At 38.8% G+C, this 26,663-nt stretch overlaps 1 gene segment (V, D, J or C); it reads right to left on the bottom strand.

The window, feature by feature from the left end:
• Positions 1 to 11,763: 11,763 nt before the first annotated feature.
• On the bottom strand, positions 11,764 to 12,273 carry LOC103121438 (immunoglobulin heavy variable 2-5-like). The segment is given in 2 exon segments: positions 11,764 to 12,131; positions 12,221 to 12,273. Coding segments are annotated over 2 exon segments (414 nt in total).
• Positions 12,274 to 26,663: the final 14,390 nt, after the last annotated feature.

The following is a 26,663-nucleotide window of genomic DNA, read 5'->3' as shown; positions in this document are numbered from 1 at the left end:
CACAGAGGCAAAAAAAATGCCCCCTTCAGGCCCTCCCTTGGTAGCACACTGGTTCTTGTTACTTGCTTACATGTTTCTCCATGTTAGTGCCAGTTTCTTTTTTGAAAATGCCTGTACGATATAGGTGTTCACCCCATACCCCTGATACTGTGGTCATTTAGTTAAAAACAGAAGGGGGAATTGTTGGTATGTTCCCTTCCCCCTGACCTCTGAGAAGAATTGGTTTGCCCCTTGCTAGTTTCGTGCCCCACTTTCTCCCCACCCCCTGTGCTAAGGATGGGAAGAGTCCCAGCAGCAGTAGCAGAGAGAGGATGATGGAGAAAAGCACATGGTGTGGTGATTTGCCTGTTCGTGAATAAAGATTAAACTGCGTTCTCAGCCCAGCGGTGTCTCTGGTCGTCTCTGTTACCCGCCCTTGAAGCCAGCCCGGATAAAACAACAGATATATATATGAAACTTATAAAACAATCCAGCCACTTGTTTTTAAATTTTATTTATAAACTGTAAATATTAATAGGATAAGAGGGGTACATATCCACACAATTTCCGCTACCAGAACTCCATATCCAATACCCTCCCTTGATAGTTTTTCTGAGAGTATGGACCTAATATCAGTATGGGATGCAGAAGGTAGAAGTTCTGGCTTCTTTTAAATATTCTCCACTGAACATGGGCAATGGCAGGTCAATCCATACTAACCTGCCTGTCTCTCTATTTCCCTAGTAGGGCAGGGATAGGAGGGAAAGGATTCCAGAACACATGATGGGGTCCTCAGCACAGCAAAGGCAGGTTGGCATTGTGGTATCCATCATCTGGTCGATGAAAATGAGTTAAGATATAAAGCAGGACAAATTGTTGACTAGTCATGAACCTAAAGGCAAGAATATTGCAGATAAATATTTGTGGTCTCTACTTTCATAAAATCTACTAGATCTCTTCTGAGTATATTCCAGAGGGTCCATGACTTTACTAGTTTGTGCCTGAGCCTGACATGTAATATGCAGGTGAACCCATGTTTTCTGGGGAAATGTCATAGTTGAAACAGGTTTTCTGGGGAGATGTCATAGTTGAAACAAGGACTAGAAAGCTAGGTCAGGGAAGAGAGTAGCTCCCAAATATGGGGAAAGTATATAAATATTTTTAACTCTAAATCCCATCAATTTGAACTGGGGTCTATCTTTCATTAAGTGGCATAATGTCACCTCAGATCTAAAGGGATTCAGATGTCTCATCAGCTCCTAAGCAGAATATGGGCCCCAGGTCATATCAAATTGATGGTGTTTACAGTCAACACTATTTATACACCTTTCACGTATTTGGGAGCTACTCTCTTCTCTAATCCAGCTTTCTGGTCCTTTTTCCAGCCATGACGTCATCTCTGCAGACAATAACTTGGGTCCACCTACATATCAAATATCAGGCTCAGAAAATAAAATACAATAAAAAAATAAAACTAGTGTAGTCTTGTGCCCATTAGAATATAACTTAAATAGGCCTACTAACTACAAAATGAAGACCCCCCCCCCAAAAAAAAAAAAAAAAAACCTCTTCAGATGAACTATTTCAGCATTTAGGGTCATGATTAGTCAAAAATTTGTTTGGCCCTATATGTTAACTCTCTTTTCAGCCACCAGGTTCCAGATACTAACATGATGCCAAACAGACTTCCCTGGGCAGATTACCCCACAAATGTGTCCTGGAGCCTTGCTTCCCCAGAACCCCGATCAACTAGGGAAAAGGAGAGACAGGCTGGGAGTATGGATCAACCTGTCACTGCTCATGTTCAGTGGGTAAGCAATTACAGAAGCCAGGCATTCCACCATCTGCACCCCATAATGACCCTGGGTCCATACTTCCAGAGTTTTAAAGAATAAGAAAGCTGTCAGGGAATGGGATGGTATATGGAGTTCTGGTCGTGGGAATTGTGTGGAGTGGTACCTCTCTTATCCTATTATTTTTGTCAGTATTTCCTTTTATAAATACAAATTAAAAAGAAGATGTGTGCCACCGGAAATGGAGCTAAGGAATCTTATATGTCTCACCAGAATAATGAAGCTGGAGGGTTGATATTCCATGCCTGACATCCCTGAACTCAGCCAAAACGTAACATTTTGAGGTGGTACTGGTTGTTTTACTTAGGTTGGGATTAGCAGATGCTGTGATAGTTGATATGAATTGAGAGATCCATAAATAAAAGTGAGCCCTGCCCTAGAGGTTCCAGGAATGTGAGATGTATGGGCTTTGTAGAGAAAAGGCAAGGTTCCTACTGTCTTAGATTTTAAGAAGGCAATATATAGATATTTCTATAACCAAATTATTTGGCAATTATATTAACTTTGAAAATCCATTACCCAGCATTTTCTGTATTATACAAGACCTCACCATAATTTATTTCCTTTAATGCTATTTACATATCTCTATCTTATAAAGTAACACTATCAGTTGTTTCTGTTCCCTTTGGTCTAAGCTTTTAGAAGATTTAATATTTCAAAGAACAAACCATTATTAGAAATGTATTAACAATTGGAGTGCACTGTTAAAATTCAATCTGATTACCTATTTGAAGTTTCTTTTGTCTTTTGTTTAGCTTTACCAGAGAATTTCTCAGCTGTGTTTCTGGTTTATGGTGGTGTGGGTGATTAACTTGAATCTTCATAGCTTCAGGCATGAGATTTATTTGCATAAGCATTACACTATCTATCCCTGCCCTTTATCCAATATTTGCATAATTTTCCATATGAAAATTACATCTCAACATATGTAAATCAAAAAATTAATTATAAAAATAAGTATTTATAAATGTGAAAGATAATGTATTTTAGTTTACTATAACTGAGTACATAAATTTTAAGGTATTTATTTATTTGTTTATGTACTTATTTATTTTGCCTCCAGTGTTATCACTGGGGCTCAGTGCCTGCTCTACAAATCCACTGCTCCTGACGGATGTTTTTTTGTTGTTGTTGCCCTTGTTGTTGTATGGGACAGTGAGAATTCCAGGGTTATGGGGAGACAGAGAGGAGGAGAGAAAGACACCTATACACAATGCTTCACAACTTATGAGGCTACCCCTCTACAGATGAAGAGCCAGGGCTAGAACTGGAATGCTTACATAGATCCTTTTGATTCATGCCATGTGCACTTCTGTGCAGGTGGTAACATGGGTGCAGTTGGTAACCTTGCCTTCTGTACAGGTGATAACCTGGTCTCCATAATTTATATTTCAATTTATTTATGAAAAATTAATGGCTTATAGTTAAAAGTAATATAAAATGATGTAGTTTGTACATGTGTAACATTTATTGGATTTCCTCATAAAAATTCAAGCTTCTCCTCCCATCACTTACAGGAGATGAACCCTCCCCCTTTCCTCAGAATCCTTTAATTTCGGGCAATACATCAACTCCAGTCCAAATTCTGCTTCGTTTTTCCCTTTCTGATCTAGTTTTTCAATATATATATCTATATGAGTGAGAAAATCTCATATGCTTTCTTTGGTTTCTGGCTGCTATCACTTAACATAATTCATTCAAATTCCATCCAAAATGATGAGAAGTTGAATTCACCATTTTTAATAGCTGAGTAGAATTCCATTTCACAACTTGCTCAGCCAGTCATCTGTTGTTGGTAACTCGGGCTGCTTCCAGGTTTTTGCTATTACAAATTGAGCTGCTATGAACATGGATATAAGCAAATGTTTTTGGATGGGTGTGTTTGCTTCATTGGGGTATATCCACAGGAGAGGAATTGCAGGGCCATAGGGGAGGTAAACTTCTAAAGCTTCTGAGAGTTTTCCAGACTGATCTCGACACAACAAGGGTTGGATCAATTCACATTCCCACTAGCAGGTCAGGATGGTTCCTTTGACCCCTACAACCTCTCCAGAATTTGTTGCTACTACTTTTTCTGGTGCATGACATTCTTACAGGAGTGAAGAGGTATCTCTGACAATCAATGACTTGGAATGTTTTTTTTTTCCATATTTGTTAGCCCTTGGGATTTCTTATATTATGAATATTATTTCATATTCTCTCTATTTTTGGATATGATTATTTGTTGTCTTGTTTCTGGGATATTACCCTCTTATCTGATGTATGGCATGCAAATATCTTTTCCCATTCTGTAAGAGGTCTTTTTGTTTGGTTAGTGATATCTTTTTCTCTGCAGAAGCTGTTTAATTTGATGTATTCCATTGGTTTATTTTTGTTTTAATCCTTTATGTAATTGGATCTTTATCATTGATGATGACTTTAAAATTTAGACTGAAAGATTTTTGCAATATTTTTCTCTAAGTATTTGATATTTTCTGGTCTAAGATCCAAATCCTTCATCTATTTGGCATTTACTTTTGTGTTTGGTGAAATATAGTGGTTGAGTTTCATTCTTATGTAGTTTTAACCCATTTTTCAACACTATTTCTTGAAGAGACTCTCCTTTCCATATTAGATAATATGGGCACTTTTGTCAAAGATAATAAGTGTGGGGGCTTACTTCTGGGCTCTCAATTTGTTCAACTGGTCAGTGTGTGTTTACTTATGTTCCAGTACCAAGCAATTTTTATTTCAATGGCCCTATAATACAACTTAAGATCTGGGAGTATGATGCATCCAATTCTGTTCTTTCTTCTCAAGATAGCTTTGGTAATTATAGTTCTTTTGTTGTTCCAGCTAAACATTTGTAGCTTTTGTTCTATTCTCCTATAAAATTTGGATGATGTTTTTATGTATATGTCATTCAATTTGTGTATGGATCTCAGTATATACAATTTAGTGGTGTTTACTCTTCCAACTATAAACATTGAATGTTTTTCCACTTCTCTGTGTCTTTTTTCTATTTCTTAGAATAATGAATCATAATTTTTAGTATATAGATTTTTCTGTTCTTTTGTTATGTTTATTTATACACATTTTATTGTTTTTGTTGCTATAGTAAAATGGATTGATTTATGAATTTGATTGATTGAATTTTCCCTCCATCTTACACATTCTTGTAATTTCCCATATGTCTGATCTCTAGTATAAAGTATTTGCTGTAGCATATTCATGTGGTCATCATATGTGCTTGCTCAAATTTGTTGTACGTGACTGGATTTAAGGCAGATACCATAAATTGTTCTTAATTTAGTGATTAAATTATTTAGCCCTCAGGAGGTAAAATGCCAAGTGAACAAAGGTGTGCTTATGAAAATGCATGTTGCTAAATATAACAATTATAAGATGCTAGTCCCATTGGTTTATTTCTGCTTTAGTCTTCCTTGCAATTGGGTTTGATTCATCAAAGATGCCCTTGAGGTTTAGGTGGGAAAGTGTTCCACCAATGTTTTCCTCTAGGTATTTGATAGTTTCTGGTCTAACATCCAGGACCTTGATCCATTTGGAGTTGATTTTTGTTTCTGGTAAGATAAGGTGGTTCAATTTCATTCTTCTGCATGTTACAACCCAGTTTTCCCAGCACCATTTATTGAAGAGAGCCTCCTTCTTTCATTTAATACTTTGGGCCCCCTTATCAAAGATTAGATATCCATAGGTGTGAGGGTTTAAATCTGGGTTTTCAATTCTGTTCCACTGGTTTGTGTGCCTATTTTTGTTTCAGTACCAGGCTATTTTGATGACAATGGCCTTGTAATATAGTTTGAGATCTGGGAGTGTGATACCTCCAGTTCTGATTCTTTTCCTCAAGATGGTTTTGGCAATTCTAGGTGTTTTCTGGTTCCAGATAAATGATTGTAGTTTTTGTTCTATTCTCTTAATGAAACATGGTGGAACTTTTATGGGTATCACATTAAATCTGTATATGGCTTTGGGGAGAATATTAATTTTGATGATATTTATTCTTCCAATCTAAGAGCATGGGATGTCTTTCCATTTCTTGGTATCAGTTTCTATTTCCTTGAATAGTGACTCATAGTTTTCAGTATACAAGTCTTTCACTTCTTTGGTCAGCTTTACTCCTAGGTATTTTATTGATTTTACAGAGACAGTGAATGGGAGTGATTTCTGGATGTCTTCTTCTTCAGATTTAGTGTTTGCATAAAGAAATGCCACTGATGTTTGTACATTGATTTGTAGCATGACAACTTGCTATATTGCCTAATAACTTCCAGTAGTTTTCTGCTGGATTCTTTAGGTTTTTATATGTATACTAACATATCATCTGCAAACAGTGAGAGCTTGACTTCTTCCCTTCCAATCTGTATTCCTTTGACTTCTTTCTCTTGCGTGATTGTTATGGCAAGAACTTCCAATATTATGTTGAAGAGTAATGGTGATAGTGGACAGCTGTGTCTAGTCCCCAATCTGAGGGGAAATGCTTTCTGCTTCTGTCCATTAGTATGATGTTGGCTGTAGGTTTGCTATATATGTATTCCACTATCTTGAGGAATTTCCCGTCTATTCCCATTTTTTGTACAGTTTGAGCATGAATGTGTGTTGGATTTTGTCAAAGGCTTTCTCTGCATCTATTGAGATTATCATGTGGTTTTTGGCTTTGCTTTTATTGATGTGGTGAATGACATTGACTGACTTATGTATGTTGAATGAGCCTTGAATTCCTGGGATAAATCCCACTTGCTCATCATGAAGAATCTTTTTTAATTAATTTATTTATTTAAGAAAGGAGACATTAACAAAATCATAGGATGGCGAGTACAACACAAAATTTCCACCACCCAATCTCCATATCCCATCCCATCCCCAGTCGCTTACCCATTCTCTATCCCTCTGGGAGCATGGACCCAGGGTCGTTGTGGGTTACAGAAGGTGGGAGGTCTGGCTTCTGTAATTGCTTCCCTGCTGAATATGGGCATTGACTGGTCAATCCATACTCTCTGTCTGCCTCTCTCCCTAGAAGGGTTGAGTCCCTTGGGAAGCTGAGCTCCAGGATGCATTGGTGGGGTCTTCAATCCAGGGAAGTCTGGACGGCATGCTGATGGCATCTGGAACCTGGTGGCTGAAAAAAGAGTTAACATACAAAGCCAAACAAATTGTTGAAGAATCATGGACCCAAAGGTTGGAATAGTGGAGATGAAGTGTTGGGGGGTACTCACTGCAAACTCTAGTGTACTACTGCTGTCAGGTATATATTTTCCCTAGTTTATGGATACCTGTGAACATATGCTCTATCTCCTGGAACATGGTGTATATCTAGGTTTGGGGACTTTGTTAGTAAGTGAACCACCTGGGATGGAATAAGAGAATACTATGAAAGGAAAGGTCTCACCCGAGTGATGAAGCTGAGGAGTTACAGTTCCACACCTGAAGTCTCTGGACAAAGTCTGAAGTAAAGCATGCTGGGGAAGAATCTTTTTGATATACTGCTGTATCCAGTTGGCCAAGATGTTGTTTAATATTTTGGCATCTATGTTCATCAGGGATATTAGTATATTGGTCTGTAGCTTTCCTTTTTTGTTGTGTCCCTATAAGCTTTTGGTATCAGGGTGATGTTGGCTTGATAGAAGGTAGAAGGGAGTGTTCCTTTTCCTTCAATCCAGTGGAAAAGCTTTAGAAGTATGGGTATTAACTATTTCCTGAAGGTTTTATATAATTTATTTGTGAAGCCATCTGGTCCAGGACTTTTGTTGTTGGGGAGATTCTTAATAATTGTTTTGATTTCTTTGTGAATGGTGCACTTAGGTTTTGTGGTTCTTCTTGGTTCAGTTTTGGAAGGGCATATGTTTCTAGGAATTCTTCCATTTCTTTCATATTTTCTAGCTTGGTGGCATATAGTTCTTCATAGAAGTTTCACATGATTTTCTGGATTTCTGTGGTGTCAATTGTGATATCCCATTGTTTTTAATTCTATGAATTTGAGTCTTATCCCTTTTTTGTTTAGTAAGTCTGGCTAGTGGTTTGTCAATCTTGTTTAATTTTTCAAAGAACCAACATTTGGCTTCACTGATCTTCTGTATGTTTCTCTTATTTTTTATTTTGTTTATTTCTGGTCTAATTTTAGTGACTTCTGTCCTTCTTGTTGCTTTAGGTTTCATTTGTTCCTCTTCTAAGTCCTTAAGGTGTGCAGTAAGGTCGTTCATTTGAGCTTTTTCTTGTTGTTTAATATGTGATTGTATGGCTATAAGTTTCCCTCTCAATACTGCTTTAGCTGTATCCTGAATATTTTAGTAGCTTGTGTTTTCATTTTTATTTGTTTCCAGGGACATTTGAATTTCTTGCTTGAGTGAGTCTCTGACCCAGTGGTTCTAAAGCATTATGTTGTTTATATTTAAAATTCTGTATCTTTTAATAATTTTCTGTTTGTTGTTAAATGTTAGTTTTATTCCACTGTGGTCTGAGAAGATACTTGGGATGATTTAAATGCTCTTGAATTTTTTGATGCTGTCTTTGTGTCCTAAAATGTGTTTTATCCTTGAGTATGTGTTGTGTGGATTTGAAAAGAATGTGTATTCCATTTTTGGGGGGTGAAGAACTCTGAAAATGTCCATTAGGTCTAGTCTGTCCAACTGCAAGGAACACTAAAACAGAAACACATCAATCAAGCTACATCAAGTTGAAAAGTTTCTGCACAGCCAAAGAAACTATCAAACAAACAAAGAGACCACTCACAGAATGGGAGAAGATCTTCACATGCCACACATCAGACAAGAGATACAAAGAGCTCAGCAAACTTAGAAACATAAAAGCAAATGACCCCATCCAAAAATGAGCAGAGTATATGAACAAGACATTAACTTCAGAGAAGATCCAAAAGGCTAACAAAGATAGGAAAAACTGTTCCAGGTGACTGATAGAGAAATGCAAATAAAGACATCACTGAGATACAACCTCACTTCTGTGAGAATGGCATACATCACAAAGGACAGCAGCAACAAATGTTGGAGAGGCTGTGGGGACAGAGGAACCCTTTTGCATTGATGGTGGGAATGTAAATTGGTCCAGCCTCTGTGGAGAGCAGTCTGGAGAACTCTCACAAGGGTAGACATAGACCTTCTATATGACCCAGTAATTCCTCTCCTGGGGATATACCCCAAGGATTCCATAATGCCCAATCAAAATAAATTTCATAATAGCTAAAACCTGGAAGGAACCCAGGTGCCCAACAGCAGATGAGTGGCTGAGAAATCTGTGGCATATATACACAATTGAATACCATGCAGCTACAAAGAACAATGAACCCGCCTTCTCTGACCCATCTTGGACAGAGCTTGAAGGGTTATGTTAATTAAGCTGAGTCATAAAGATAAAGATGAGCAAGGGATGATCCCACTCATCAAGAGAAGTTGAGAAAGAAGAACAGAAAGGGAAAATAAAAGCAGGTCTGATTCAATCGAGAGTAGGGAACCAAAGTAAAAACCCTGTGGTGAGGGGGAGGGTAGACATTAGGCTTCCAGGGGCAGCAGGGGTTGGTTGGGTCGGGGGTGAGAGGGTGGGACACAGTCTTTTGGTAGTGGGAATGGTGTTTATGTACACTCCTATTAAAGTGTAGTCATATAAACCACTATTCAATTAATATGAGAGGGGAAAATTGGTCATGTCTAGAACTTCTTAAAATACAGACTGATTCTTGTTAATACATAGGCTGAGTCTTTGATATGTTGACTCTCTCAAAAGCCTAGACCAGGGAAAACAGAAGCAACAAGTGGCACAACTCTATACAAGATGCTGGGTATTATATAGCAATACCTAACAAAGGGACTTTTCAAAGTTAACCCAATTACCAAATGATGTGATGATAACAATATCCATTGTCTTCTTGAACCCTAAGACAGCAGGAATCTCACATTTCCACTATGGAGTCTATATTTCCCCCAATCCTGGAAGCATAGGGTGGGGCCCACTTTCCTGCATGCTTCTCTCAATTCGTATCAAATAATATTGCATATGTGGATCACAACCTAATCAAAGCAATAAGTGCCAAACCAGCATTCTTCACTTCAGACTGTGTCCAGAGACTTCAGGTGTGTAATGACAACCCTTAAGCTTCATCACTCAGGTGAGACCTTTCCTTTCATAGTATTCTTTAATTCCATTCTGGGTGTTCCACTTCCCAATAAAGTCCCCAAACCTAGATATAATCCAGGTCCCCTGAGATAGAGCATATGTTCACATGTACCCATAAACCAGGGAAAAATATATACCTGAAAGTAGAAGTACACAAGAGTCTGCAGGGAGTACCCCCCTAACACTTCATCTGCACTATTCCAGCCTTTAGGTCCATGATTGTTCAACAATTTGTTTGGATTTGTATGTTAACTCGCTTTTCAGCCACCAGGTTTCAGGTTCTAGCATGATGCTGACCTGACTTCCCTGGACTGATGACCCCACCAATATGTCCTGGAGCCTTGCTTCCCCAGAGACCCACCTTACTAGGGAAAGAGAGAGGCACACTGGGAGTATGAATCAATCAGTCAATGTCCATGTTCATCGGGGAAGCAATTACAGAAGCCAAACCTTTCACCTTCAGCAACCCACAAAGACCCTGGGTCATACTCCCAGAGAGACAGAGAATGGGAAAGCTATCAGGGAATGGGATAGGATATGGATATAGGGTTGTGGGAATTGTGTGGAGCTGTACCCCTCTTATCCTATGGTTTTGTTAATGTCTCCTTTCTTAAATAAATAAAAAACAATTATAAGATGCTAAGATTAGATTTTTCTCTGAGTGACTGTTGCTACTTTTCTGAAAACACATTGCATATTATATTTGATAGTATTTTACTGCATTCATTCTTTTTTGAGTTAAATTGATTATATAACAATTGGGGACACATAGATACAATTTCTCAAATCCCCATGGTAACTGAACACTCGTACTCCCAATTAGGCAATTTTCCATTTTTTATGGACCAGGACCCCAGTGTGCACCACACCATTTCCTTACACCACCAAAGGTTGTTTCTTAAATAATATTTGTTTATTTATTCATTTATTTCAGATTAAAACATCTAGAAATTGATATAGAAGGAGGGTAGAAAATGAGACACACACACACATTTGCAGCCCTGCTTCATCACTCATAAATATTTTCTCCTAGCAGGTGGGGATAGGAGCTTGAACCTGATTGCCTGCATATTGTAATATATGCAATCAACCCAGTCTAAGTTTTACTTTGTGTTATCTCTTTCTGTTATTGTTTCTATTTTTCCCATCAAGGATATAACTGAGGTCCCATGGCCTGCAAAATTAATCCTCTACTCCCAGCAGTTAATTTTTGGGGTGTACAGAGAAAGACATAAATTGATAGGAATGAAGATATATATATATATATATATATATATATATATATATATATATATATATATATATATACCACTGGATACTTCTATACAATAAAGAATAGTATGTTAATGTGTCCTGGGGCCAAAATTAGTGGAAGGTGAATGTGTAAAGCAAAATATGTAAAGAGAAGAAAAACAAATACCAGGGTACTTTCACTCCTGTTTGTAATATATAAATTTTCTCTAGATTAACATCAAAATAAAGAAACAAACAGTTTCCAAAACTAAAAATAACTTCTGGTTTTCCTTGGGAAGTGAGAGAACTTTAGTTCTGGTGGTGTTTTTGGTGATGGTGGTGGTGGTGGTGGCAGCAGTGGTGTGTGTGTGTGTGTGTGTTCTGTAATGTCACAATTTTGTTTACTTTTAATTGATCACAAATAAAAATATGTCATCTCTCTCACAGACAAGACTATGTAGGTTTGTGAAATTGCAGACCACAGAATGAGGAGGAACACTGGGTCTGATTATGCTGGGTCCCATGATCAGGAAGGAAGTGGCAGGCCCATATTTTCCTGCTTTTTAGGGAAGGGTTATTATTGAAATCCAGCCAGGGTTCTTGTACTGGAATGTCTTGGACTGTGTCTCTGTGCTATTTTTGCACAGTAATACTTGGCAGTGTCTTCGGGGCCCATACTGGTCATTGTTAAGGTCACCTGGTTTTTAGAGGTGTCTTTGGAAATTGTAAGCCGATTCTTCAGAGATGGATTGAAGTGTTTATCATTATCCCACCAAATGTGTGTGAGCCATTCCAGTGTCTTCTCAGAAAGCTGTCGGACCCAGCCAACACCCATATTAGTAGTGGTTAATGAGAACCCAGAGAAGGAGCAGGTCAGTGTCAGGGTCTGTGTGGGTTTCACCAGAGTAGGTCCTGATTCGAGCAGGGTGACCTGGGCCAGAACCCCTAGAAGTAAGTAGAAGGAAAGTTGAGTACATTCAGGATGCTAAAAGGACACTTTTTATCCCTGAGAGATTCTCTGATTGAATACTCACAGGAAGGGAGCAGAAGCAGCAGGAGAGTGGATCTCAGTGTGTTCATGGTAGCAGAGAAGTCACTGTCTGAGGCCCTGCTCTCAAATTTTCATCTTTGGGAAGGTGGATCTGGAAGAAAATTTGCATTCTGTTTGCACTGAAATGCAAAAGCACAGAAACAAAAACACAGTACAGAACACTGCAGGTGTTTTCATTGTGAAAATATGTCAGTATAATATTATAATTATGTAAGTCACCATTTAGTCACAAAAATGATATTTGAAATAAATATAAATGATATACAGCACACTTGAATTTCACCTTCAGAATACATAGTTAATTCATAATATATTGATGTGGAAGTTATTACTACAGAACATGACATCTATGTATTTTCTTCTTTTTTTTTGAAACTTTTTTCTTTTTTAAATTTTTAAATATTTATTTATTTCCTTTTGTTGCCCTTGTTTTTATTGTTGTAGTTATTATTGTTGTTATTAATGTTGTTATTGTAGGATACGACAGAGAGAAATAGAGAGAGGAGGGAAAGAGAGAGGGGGAGAGAAATATAGACACCTGCAGACCTGCTTCACCACCTGTAAAGCAACCCCCCTGCAGGTGGGGAACCAGGGGCCCAAAGCTGGATCCTTAGGCCAGTCGTTGTGTTTTTTCCAGTGTGCCTAACCCACTGTGCTACAGCCTGACTCCCTGTATTTTATTTCTTTTAAAACTTTCATTATGTAAAGATATTTATGATTATTTTCATTTATTGTAGCAATTTCTGGATATGTATTTAGTATTATTCTGAACATAAGAGATTATAAAGGACACTTATCTTCATTTTATTGCTAGATTAACATATATCATTTCTTAATTATTGAATGTTATGTTAGTTATGTACTTTACTGTTTCTAGAATTCCAGAGTTCAAAAAAGGAATTGGAGTCCATGTGATCCTGGTGGACTTTTTCTTGGCTCCTGTTACCTAGAGTGAAATTCCCTGGGAACTTTGTTCCAGAAAATCAAAGCTTTTTTATTTGTTGGTTTGTTTGCTTTTTATCTTGGGGGCTGTACTCTGCTGGGTTGGGGTGGGGTAAGAGGTGGAATACCTAAAAGTTTCCTGGTCACTATTTAGCTCAACACCATAAGAATTATTCCCTGGACAGAGAACCCCACCAATGTGTCCTGGAGCTCTGCTTCCCCTGAGCTCTTCCTTGCTAGGGAAAGAGAGGGAAAAGCTGGGAGTATAGATATACCTGCCAATGCCCATGTTCAGTGGGGAAGCAATTACAGAAGCCAGACCTTCAACTTTTTGCACCCCACAATGACCTTGGATCCCTACTCCCAGGGGGCTAAAGAATAGAAAAGCTATCAGGGGATGGGATACAGAGTTCTGGTGGTGGGAATTGTATGAAGTTTGTACCCCTCTTGCCCTATGGTTTTTTAAATGTTTCATTTCTTTAAATTAAAAAAATAAATAAAAAAGAATTCTTAGAACAGAACACTAGAAGCAGAACCCTTCCATATGGGCCCTGGTCATGGCTGGCCTTGACCTCTCTGCAGGTCTCAGACTGGAAAACATTCCTTTTCCCCTCTAAAGTGTGACTGACCATAGATTCAGCAATAGCTCTCACTATGGTGCAGGAGGTGGATCTCAGAATTTTAGTGGTACTTTTTTCTTGAAATCTGATTGATATTCAGATTTGTGACCAGACATGCAGCACCACCTGCTTTATGCCCTACACTCCATCTCCATTTCTGTATTTGAATCCTGAATTTATACCAGATGTTTGTCAGTAGTACTTACACAATGTCAAAGATTTGTGTCTATTCTACCTGTTGGTATGCATGAGACCCTTTCTGTTTCATTTGGTTTAAATCCCCCCTGCTTAACACTATTCTATTTACATAACCACTTCATTCTATTTACATAACCACTGTTAACAAGTTCCACCCTCCCTCCAGGGCATTTGTGGTTCAGTGATAGGATTCTCGCCTAATCTGCCCCCTCTTTGTCACACTCTGATTTTCACCAGTCACTTTTCTCTCCACCCTCTCTGTTTCCACCTTACTTGACAAGTATATATAAAGACAGCATTGTGAGTTTTACAACACTGTACCTTGAGTTTAGCTTAGCTCGTCTTAGATTGTGCTGTGTCCTGCATGAATAAAGAGATACTGCCTACAGCTCAACCATGAGTCCCTGGTCATCTGTTACCCGCTGGTGAAGCTAGCCTGGCGAAAACAACCTAACCCATCGAAAACAACATATGGCTCCTGAACAGGGACTGAAATAAGCCCTGAAACATGGACCGGCATCAACGTGGGACCTAACCCACCCATCGTCCAGATAAGTAAACTTGGCTACCCATCCATCATGGGTTGCCTTTCTACTTATGAAGAGGTTTGCCAAAGCCTCTTCTGTTTCATTATGAGACAGTTTCTCTGTCTCTGGAACATTTTACTCTGGGCCACACTTCGGTTCCCTCACCAGGAACTTTGGTTTCTTATGACCGGGATCATAGAGCTTGGGAGATGCACAGAGATTTCTCCTTGGACTTTCTGGATTCCCTCTCTCATGTTTCCCAAGGAAAAGGACTACATTTCGCTCCAGGCCATAATTTCGTTCTTTATGACCATGATCGTAGACCTTGGGACAAGCATGGGGATTTCCCCTGGGACTTTCTGTACTTCTTCTCGAATGTTTCCCATGGAGAAGGACTACTCTAATTTGAAGAACATTCTCCAGTACCCTGGAAGTTCCCAAGTATGGAGACACGTGGTTAGTTCTACTCTCCTGATTGGATTCTTTCTTCAATGGGAAGACGCTTTTAAAAATGGGTGCCTGAAGCAATCCAGCAGGAACGGTCAGAAACACCCTAAATGGAATTTCGAGGAGCTGTTTGGACTAGGACGCCCTCCGGGGATTCTTAATCCTACATGGTGAGAGCTTGATAATCTGGTTCAAGTTGTGTTTCATAAGAGAATGATTTGAATGACTGAATTATTGTTTGACATTGACTTAAAAAAAAATGCTGGACACAGCCATGATTTCTAGAGACATCCAGAAACAATCCAAAAAGTTTTTTCCCTCCTTTGATTTCTCTTTTACATCTTGACATGAATCTGAAACGTTTAATCCTGAAAACTGTATGAGTTATGGGTGGGGCAGATAGTGCAATGATTATGTTAATTATTCTCATGCCTGAGGCTTTTAACCATGGTTCTTCTGTTTACCTTTCCACATTTTATTGAGTGTAAACTGTTTAAACAACCTTAAAATCATACTAGAAAGGACTTCCAATTTTAATGGAGTTATCAATTATAGTAAACTTCTAATCTGCTACAAGTTTTGTTTGACAAGTAAGTGAATTTCGGCTGTCAAAGTCTTCACATGAAAAAGCATCTACTCAAATGAAAATTTCTGGAAACCCATTTGGACGCCTGTTCTCTGACATTGCCCATAAGATGGAATGATTACAACACACCCCCGGAAACCAATGATGAGACCTGGCACGACCTGAAGAAACAGATTCACAGACTCCAAAGCTCACTCTCTACAGAAAAGCAGAATTCTGGTGGCCGACATTCCCCATCAAGACAGACGTACAGCATTTCATCCCTTGGCATTTTCTTCTGTGGTCAGCTACTTTGGACTGACACTTCCATCGGACTTACTGGTACATGTTGCTGTGTTTCTTAAAGACTAACTTCAGCCAGAGCCTTGGGACTTTATAGGCCATGTCCCGTTGCCTGCAGGCTCTGCCCCAGAGGCAGAAAACTCCCCCTCCTTATTAGGTTATGCCCACAGAGGCATGAAGCACCCCAAGAGGCAAGAGATGCCCACAGAGGCATAAAGCACTCCCAGAGGCAAGAAATTTCCTTTCGCCTGCTAGACCTTGACCTTTGAGGCAAGAAACATTCCCCTTGGCATCGCCTATTTTGTTTTCCATGTCTTATGCCAGTTCTTTTGAAAACGCCTGTACGATATAGGTTTCTGTTCACCCCACAATGGCCATTAGTTAAAAAGAAAGGGGGAATTGTTGGTATGCATGAGACCCTTTCTGTTTCATTTGGTTTAAATCCCCCCTGCTTAACACTATTCTATTTACATAACCACTTCATTCTATTTACATAACCACTGTTAACAAGTTCCACCCTCCTTCCAGGGCATTTGTGGTTCAGTGATAGGATTCTCGCCTAATCTGCCCCCTCTTTGTCACACTCTGATTTTCACCAGTCACTTTTCTCTCCACCCTCTCTATGTCACATCCTGTTTCCACCTTACTTGGCAAGTATATATAAAGACAGCATTGTGAGTTTTACAGTACTGTACCTTGAGTTTAGCTTAGCTCGTCTTAGATTGTGCTGCGTCCTGCATGAATAAAGAGATACTGCCTACAGCTCAACCATGAGTCCCTGGTCATCTGTTACCCACCGGTGAAGCTAGCCCAGCGAAAACAACATAACCCATCGAAAACAACACTACTAAAGACTCAGAGAAAACTCTATCATAAGCAAAAAATAACCTTGGAAATTATTATTTGTTATATGATAAGCAAAGATATATTCCTGATACTGAGGTACACAATTTTGAATAAAGATTCTTCTCTGTAAGAAAAGAAGTTCTAAAGGTCTGTATGACACTAATTATATAAAGAGAGATCTGGGGACCAGATGGTGGCACACCTGATTGAATGCCCATGCTACAATGTGCAAGGGGATTGAAGCCACTGGTCTTTTTCCTACAGGGGGAAAGCTTCATGAGTGGTGAAGCAGGTGTGCAGGTGTCTCCCACTCTCTTTCCCTGCCCCCTCAATTTCTGGATGTTTCTATCCAATAAATAATATAATAAATGAATAATATTTAGAAACAAAAAAAAATAGAGTTCTGTCTTCACAACTCTCAAATTTGATGCTTCAGGAAGAATCTAGATTGGCCCTTATGGTCTATTGGAGGGAATCCAGTTACAGTGCTCAATTATTCTGACACTCAAAGCTGTGTGTGTGTGTGTGTGTGTGTGTGTGTGTGTGTGTGTGTGTGTGTGTGTGTGTGGTGTGTTAAGGAAAAACTTATAGAGTTAAGTACTACTGACAGAAACATCTGGTATAAAATTGGGATTCAAATAAAGAAATGGAGATGGAGTGCAGGGCATAAAACAAGAGGTGCTACATGTGTGGTCACTTATCTATCAATCAGAGTTCAAGAACAAAGTACCACTAAAATTCTGGGACATCAAAAACTTGTAGAACTACTACCACAGTGTTTTTGTGACAACAAATATTATATAGATAATTTCCTAGTAAGGTGTAAATTAGTAAATTACTCTTGGGGCTACTCTTGGGCTTATATGCATTACTGATTATGCCCCTTGATAGTATGTGAATGTCCTGTGGAAAACCTGAGCTCATCCTGCACTTCAGTTTCCCTGCAGGAAGTTGGTGTCTGCACTATACTGTCCCCCTCACTGTGTCATGCTACTCATTACACAGTACTACACAACCACACCCTAGTGATAATAGAGTTCACCTTCAGGGAGTTCAACTGCTTCTCTAGATGTGGAGACTCAGTTCCTGAAGTAAGAGCTGTAGCTTGTACTCCTTTGAGTGGCTAGATCTATTCCTGGTAATAGACACTGACTGTAATGGAGAATAACAACACAAGTGAATGAAAGGGCCTGAGAAAGATTTACCAAAAAATATAGGTACTACACCTGAGACAGGCCAAATGAGAAAAACAAAATCAGTCTCTGATGTTGACTAAGTTATGGCTGCAATAATTCCTATTTTAAGGAGCAGGATCTAGTGGAGTTTCAGGAACAGTCTTACACTTCACAATCATTAGGTTAAGAATTATCACAAACAGTCGATCTTAATAAATTTTGTATGTCAGTCATTTATCACAGTTACTTTTCCCCAAAAGTTGTCATTGAAATGTAGCTCTTTCCAAGGAAGTTCACAGAAGACTTATAAATACTCTTTGACAATGTAGCTCATGTCATATATATATGTATATATTCTCAATGGTGCATATATATGTTCTCAATGCAATAGAAATATTATGAGCACTATAATACCTTTGCACACTGTAGTGTTTTTTTAATGTTGTTTAAATATTTTAACAATATTGTTTTAATTCATTTTATTTTTAATATATATATATATGTATATATATATATTTTTAATATATATATGTATATATACATATACATATACATATACATACATATATATATATATATATATATATATATATATATATATATATATATATATATGATACTAGAGCACTGCTCAACTGTGGCTTATGGTACTTTGGTGAATTAAACTTGTGACTTTGGAGCCTTGAGAATAAAAGTACTTTTGCTTATGCTACCTCTCCTTCCCGTTATTTTATTATGCTACCTTGTCTTCCTTTTAATTATTTTTATTTTCAAAAAGAAGCACTAATCTTTGAGAGCAACCCTTCTCATTCCCGGTGCACCTGATTCTGCTCAGTTGTCTTTTATACATGGGTCCTGGGATACCTCTGAAGCCTAGTCACCTCCCTGCAGCCAGAGCTCTATGTGTCCCCAGGTAATTCACGTTTGAGTCATTCTACTCCAATACTCAGCATGGATCCTGTAGTAACACTTTTATTTAAATCCTAGTATTGGGGAATGTGCTGCTCCACAACTAAACATCAATGTGTTTTGATCTCAAGTTGCAACTTGAAAATCCCAGAAAAAATTACATAGGTATCACAAGTGCATAAATCTCCATGTTATTTGTGATTGATGAAATTCAGAGTGGTGAAACCAGAATTTGTGACCCAAGTAAATAGTATAATAATAATGTAAATAACACTTAATAATACCAAAACAAAAATGAAAGAGACAAGAAAAATTTAAATTGAGAAATATTCACAAAGAACAATGTTAAAGGCCTATGAGATCACTTGATATCTTGGAGAAAAGAGTTGATTCAAGATAATACCAGAAAGTGAGTTAATGGATCTTAATACATATAAATACTCATGGAAGGAGAAGTTCTCTGGTGGTAGTTACCCTATTCAGTGGTTCCTGTGCACCCCCTTGTGGATTTTGACTATACAATATAGTTCAGTTCTCCTGTGACCCTGAAAGAGGTTTTGTATCTGGCTTCACATTCTTCCCTTCATTGTATACTTAGTTAAAATACATGGTCATGCTCTCGACTCTTAGATGGTTCATGAAAAATTTTCAGAGTTCTCTCTGCAGATGGTGAGTTATTGACCATTCACTGAGTTAGCATGTTGAAAATCTACAAGTAGATTTAATTCATCAAACTCATTCAAATCACTTCCCTGGACTGTGGCAGACCCAGTGAATCCAGTTGTCACTAAAGGTGAATCCAGATGATATCAGGAGTGTCTTCGAGTTTTTTCAGGCTGTCCCACACCTCCAAATGACTCCTGCAACTACAACTCACATAACACACCTACAAATACAAAGAATCTCTGGTCAGTGAATTGATTATACAAGGGGGAGGGGATACCTGTTGACCTATTTTACAATTAGTGAAGTCTCTACCCCTCCTGGAGGTGGAGACCAGGGTCTTGATCCAGGTCCCTATGTATGGTAATGTAGCTAGGAAACTTGGTGTGCCTACAACTGGCACATATACTGATATTTTCTTTTTTATTTTTTAATTTATTTTTTATTTAAGAAAGGATAAATTAACAAAACCATAGGGTAGGAGGGATACAACTCCACACAATTCACATCACCCAATCTCTGTATCCCATCCCCTCCCCTGATAGCTTTCCAATTCTCTATCCCTCTGGGAGCATAGACCCAGGGTCGCATATGTTCACACTTACCCATAAACTAGTGCAAAATATATACCTGAAAGCAGAAGTACACCATAGTTTGCAGTGAGTACCCCCCTAACACTTCCTCTCCACTATTCCAACCTTTGGGTCCATGATTTGTCACTTGCGGTGGAGGGACACAGAAAAAGGAGGTTTGGAGCAGATAGGGAACTTGATCCTTTATTTGCACTGGTACCTCAGAGTTGGGTGAGTGAGAAGCAGCTTGGGCCACGTGGAGGTAGCAAAAATGGCCACCTTGCGCAGTAACCTTCCCTGCATCTAATCACCCAACTGAAAGGCTGCAAGAGAGTGAGGTGCAGAAGAAGGGCTTTTATGGGAATATCTCTCACGAGAATGGGAAGGGGGAGGAGTAACCATAGCACTCCAGGGTAGGATAGTAACTTTCATGAGAATGGGAAGGGGGAGGAGTAACCAAAGCACTCCAGGGTAGGATAATAACTCTCCTGAGAATGGGAAGGGGGAGGAGTAACCAAAGCACTCCAACTATCATGGGGAAATGACAATGCCCTGAGAGCACAACATGGCAGATGTGACTGCATCTGCACAATTTCCCAGCATCTCCCCCTTTCCTTATATTTAATTGCCACAGTATAGGAAATTTAGAGTGGAATAGGCTTAAATGTTTTTAAGGAATGCCATGCTCAGGTGGGAGGATGTAGGATGTTTTTGTGGGGAAGGAAAGACTTACATGGCTGCCAACCTTGTGAGATTTATGTGCCCCCCCCACCCCGTGCTCAACCCCTCTGTAGAGAGAGAGACTTACCTAGAGGAACTCATCTCATGGTTAAGCTCTGCCAGGCTCCACCAATTCCTCACAATTTTTCTACATCTTTCCCTATCTTTCTATGTAGCCATCACATTAAGATGGGTCAATGTCTGTAAAAGAGTCTATCTGTGACTGAGGAATAGTGGTATAGGGGTGAGGAATAACATTTTGGGGATAAACCTAAATGATATAACAAAACAAGAAGGGACAAGTAGTGGAACAGTAAGACCAGTGCGATGTCAAGGGAAGGCTTGGTGTGCAAAGGAACATTCCCTGTCTCTGGGGGGGCAAGGGTTTTTAATGAGGGGGAGTTTCCTACCTCAAAGAGCAGGACTTGTAGGTGGGAGGGCATAGCCTGCCAAACGGAGGGGCTATTTGGCATTGTACAGTCCTCAAGGCAACAGTCTGCAAAGTCTATGAACTACTGAAGGTCAGTCTTTGAAAAGCCAGCAGCATGAAGGGAAGGAAGCTGCTGTAAAATTGTGTAAAGTGTCCAAAGGGTAAACCAGCAAGTCCAATATAAGTGTCAATCCAAAGTAGGTGACTAATGGGAGAAATAGCAGGGGGTAAAAAGCGGCATGAGGAAGGTCAGCTGCTGGAATTCCACCTCTGTAGACAGTGAGCTGGAACCACCAAAATGTGACAGGCAAAGCAGAAGCAGGAAGGGCAGACAGACAGTAAAGAAGTTCTGTCCTTGGAGTCTATGAATTAGGTTCTTCAGATCACGTCAAGTGACATCTAGGGTTTTGGGGGGTGTGCCACTGTAGTCGTGCCATCTAGTGGGTGATGTCAGAGTGTGCAGGGGTCCAGCGGGATTCCTGTGAAAGAAACACAAACAATCTGCTTCTTGTAATTAGCAGGGCATTTTATTTGAATTTTTTATAGAAAAAGAGGTTTGGTTCCTTAGCCAACTGAGTATTGGGGGATATATCTTTCCTATTATATATATATATATATATATATATATATATATATATATATATATTATATATAATATAATATATATTATATATAATTATAATAATATTATATAATATACATAATATATATAATATATAATATATATAATATATATAATATATAATGTATATATTATATATATTATATATAATATATATATATATTTTTTTTACTTAATTGAGCCTAGGCATTTGGCGGGCCTTCTCAACAGCCATTTGTCTTTTGGGGTAGTAAGAGATGTCCGTGGCATGGGTGATGTTATAAAGGGAAATATTTTTAAATTGTTGGCTGACAAAGGCAGGCCTATAGTGGCAAGATGAGATATATCAGTAAAGTGTAGAAGAATATGTGAATGTTGTTAATTCACATAAGTTGTATATGGAGGAACTTTATATAGTTTAATACCTTACCATATGAGCAGATGATTCTTCATATGAAGGCTTGATAGCTATAATCACTTACTTGTGAAAAAAATAAAACTTGTAACAAGTTAGAAGTTTACTATAATTGATACCTCGATGATTATAATTGGTTTAAATATCTTTATGATTTTATTTAAAGGTCATCTAATGTGACCTCTTGATGCAGTCTCTACAGCAGGATCTTCAGACCAATTTTAGTTAAAATAGATATTTTGATATTTTTAACTGTTTGTGCTTTGGACTATGAACAGACTCAGGTTACTTAGAGAGTAAACACATGTTAGTGACAATGGTTTTAACATTTACAGTGCCAGATTGATGCCAGATCTGTTGTGGATTAATTTCCACAAGATAGTTTACAGGGCACTTTTGGGGGCCCTTCAAAAGCACCCTTTATAGAGAATTTGCATTTTAGTTTGGGGGATATATTGTCACGTTAAATATTAAACTTTACCTTAAATAGTTAGTTTAGCAAATTAATTTTACCTTGTCTGGTAATAATGTATCTTCAAAGTTACACTTTTAACCATTAAGTTAGTATTTACCAAACTCGAAACATACCTATAAATATTTAGTTATAACACACAGGAGGATAAAAAATTTTGTTATAAAAACATATCATTTTAAAAACAAATTTATATCCCTCTTTACTCACACAGTTTAAGAATAAGCACTTTACATATATACCAAGACTTATATATAAAAATCAAAAGAGAGAAAAAAAATTTGGAATGTTTCTGGACGTCTTCAGAAACCTTGGCTGCATCCAGGATTTTTATATAAAGTCAATTAAGTTTTAGATTACTCTGAGCAGATGGGTCATACAAAAATTTTTGGTCATTCAACACACTCATTCACAAATCACAACTGGCCAGTCATAACATTGGACATCCAGAGAAGGGGTAGGAGAGAGGGCAGAGAAGGGGTAGGAGAGAGGGCTCTGTGAGCCAGATTTTCCAGATTCTGCCATACATATGGGATGTATCCTGCATCTAGTCCTCTTGTAGTATTTCTTGTTCTTCAGGGATAGCAGCGCCATCATGCTGGTATTGTTGGACATGGCGGGCAGGAAGCCAGACAGGTTTAGAGTAATTCTGTGGGAAAACATATGTGAAACCCCTTCCCATGGTCAATAGGGGGTCAGGCCCTTTCCAAATTTTATCAAGTGGGTCTTTCCATTTGACCTTAATACCTGGGAGGGTAGATGGTGTTTGCCAATGAAGAATAATAGGAGGTAGGTCCGAGTTTTTGTAAATATTATAGAGATTTAATGTAGTTAAGGTTTTGATAGCTGGATATTGGGGGAGTGCATTACTCCTTTACCTTTATTTAATTGAGCCTTAAGGGTTTGATGGGCCCTTTCGACAATGCCTTGTCCCTGTGGATTATAGGGAATGCCTGTGGTATGAGTAATGTTCCAGAGGGAACAAAAATCTTTAAATTGTTTGCTGGTAAACGTACTCTAATTGTCAGTTTTCAGTTGAAGAGGTAAGCCCATTACAACAAAACAAGAGAGCGTATGGATTATAAGCTTTTTAGAGCTTTCTCCCATCTGAGCTGTTGCCCACATAAATTTAGAAAAAGTATCACTTGAGACAAACACATATTTTTGTTTGCCGAAGTTTGGTATGTCAGTGATATTGATTTGCCAAAGAGCACTGGCTTTTAAGCCTCAGGGGTTAATCCAAAGAGTTTGAATAGCAGGTGTTTTTATGATATTTGCACAGGAAGAACATGTAGCAAGGATATGTTTCAACTGTGGTAAAGAAACATCAGGAAATTGATCTTGAAGGCCTTTAATATTAACATGGGATAGGGAATGAAAGTCAGCAAGATCAGAGACAGAGACTAGGAGAGTTCCTGTGGAGGAAAGGCAGTCAGCTGCAGCATTCCCATCAGACAGGGAACCAGGACGAAGACTGTGGGAATGAAGGTGTTGAATATACAGTGGTTGGGTTCGAGAAAGAGCATAGAGGCGATTTGAATCAAGAAAGGGGAAAGTGGGTTGTCATCAATTCTCACATAAGAATGAGCAAGCCATGGAAGTAAGTTAACAGTATACACACTGTCAGAAAAAAGGTTGAAGGATTCTGGTACAGCTTTTAATGCAAGGAAAACAGCATAAAGTTCTTTGTACTGAAGGGAATTATCAGGAAGCTCAGTAAAGAGAGGTTTAGGGGATTGATTTTCTGGGTAATATATAAGGGCAGCAGCTCCCTTTATTCCAGCACCAGTGAAGACTATAGGAGCAGAGGGGATGGAATCTCGAGAGAAAAGTTTAGGTACTAGTAGAGGCAAAAGAGGTAAAGAAGCTATCAATTTATTAGAAGGAAAATGGTTATCTATTTGTCCTGGAAACCCCACGAAGCTTATGGCAAAATGGGAATTGTGGTGTATGAGCCACTCTGTATCTGTGAGAGAAAAAGGAAGAATAACTAAATCCAGTTCTTTCCCTAAGAGCTGCACAGACCTATTTCTTCCTTGGAGAACCATGAATGCTCACACGTATATCTCAGTGACGAGTCTTGGAGCTCCACCTACTGGTGTGTGAAGCCACTTGAGAACCTCATGGTTCTGCCACAATTCCCCCACTACTGTGGGGGTGGAGTTAAAGATTAGAAGGTTTACCGAAGAGGAGGGGGAGAATCGAACAAGGTGCATGTCCTGGAGGGCCTGGTTAACCTTCTCCAGTGCCAAGAAGGCCTCAGGAGTTAACTTACATTTTGAGGAATGTTGTTTGTTTCCTTTTAACAGGTCAAACAGTGGTTGGAGGCAGCTAGTAGGAAGATAATGATATTGCCTAAGCCAATTTAAATTTCCAGGAAAACTTTGTAAAGAAGAAAGAGTAAGGTTAGAAGGAAAAGTAACACTAGGTTTTAAGGGACAAATTTGCATTAGAGAAAGCTCTAAACCTAAGAAAGATATTGGAGGAATCAGCTGTATTTTCTCAGGAGCTACATTAAGGCCACTTTTCTTTAAGGCAGGAATGAGAAAATCACATAGGGCACAGAAATCCATGAAGGACAATAAATGACATAGTGGGGGTTGTATTGTTAAATGGGAAACTGGGGAATGTTATGCATGTACAAACTATTGTATTTACTATTGAATGTAAAACATTAATTCCCCAATAAAGAAATACATTTTTAAAAAAAATTAAAAAGAAAAGAAATCTGTATCTAATTCTCACAATATTAAGACGTCATCCATGTAGTGAAAAACATTAAGGCCCTTATGAATATATATGGAAAAAGGGCAGATTTAACAGACAAATTGTAGGACTATTGGCCATGCCCTGGGGCAGCACCACCCATTCTAATCTATCAGCAGGGCTAGCGGTATTAATAGAAGGAACAGAGAAGGCAAAACATTTACAATCTTGCGGATGCAAGGGAATAGAGAAAAAACAATCTTGTATATCAATAGCTATGACTGGAATTCCCGTGGGAATTGCAGAATCAAGAGGCAAACCCCTTTGGGGGAGCCCAAGATCTGCATGGTTTTATTTACCGCACAGAGATCTTGGAGGAGGTGCCATTTTCCTGAGCACTTTTTAATCACAAAGACAAGAGTATTCCATGGGCTTCTGGAATGATGAATGTGTCCCAAAGACAACTGCTCTCAGATGAGCTCTTTTAAAATTTCTAGCTTATCCCTAGGCAAAGGCCACTGTTCCACCCAGATAGGCTCATTATAAACCCAGTCTAAGCAGGGAGTTTTGTTATGAACAGTGGCAGTTAGTATTGGGGATGCTGATTAGATCTAGTCTTGCAGGATCAGGTGTTACACTCTGCAGAGGCATCTGTGGATATCCTAACATCAAGACATTCCAGAAGATTCCTTCCCAGTAGGTTGGTGCTAATATCAGCTACCAAAGGGTGGAAGTGTCTGGTAGTCCCTTCAGGGTCTTTCCACTTGAGTGAATCTCATGTGCGAAAGGCTTGGGTCAACCCTCCAACTCCGTGTAAATGGGGTCCTGGGAGGAGTTCCCAATTTTGGTGAACCTCTGCTTGCCTTAAAATCATCTTTTCTGCCCCCGTGTCAATCAAACATTTAAAAGGAATATTGCCAATCCTTACTGTCATAGTAGGGTGACCTCGTTCTAAAACAGGAGTGGTCCACTAAATCTCAGTCCCCGAATTTCTACCATTCAAGGCCATGCCACATTTATGAAACTTGGACCAACAACCTCTCTTCCAATGAAAACCTTTCTGACATCTAGGACAAGGTGTTCATGGCCTCTAGCTCCCTGACTGAAGGCAGGGTTGCCCTGACTGGAGGCATGGTCACAGCTTATCTGGACATTGGTTACACCAATGCCCTTGGTGACCACACTGAATGTAGGCCCTGTTTTGATTATGTGGGGTAACTGCATAAGCCTGTGTCATAATGGGTGCCCCATAAGAGCCTGGTCTAATTTCCTGTGTCACTAAAATCCAATTATCTAGGTGTTGGTTTTTGAGACT

This window comes from Erinaceus europaeus, chromosome 14, assembly GCF_950295315.1.
Source record: "Erinaceus europaeus chromosome 14, mEriEur2.1, whole genome shotgun sequence".
NCBI lineage: Eukaryota > Metazoa > Chordata > Mammalia > Eulipotyphla > Erinaceidae > Erinaceus > Erinaceus europaeus.
Note: the sequence above shows the minus strand (reverse complement) of the source record. Positions and strands in the feature narration are given on the sequence as shown.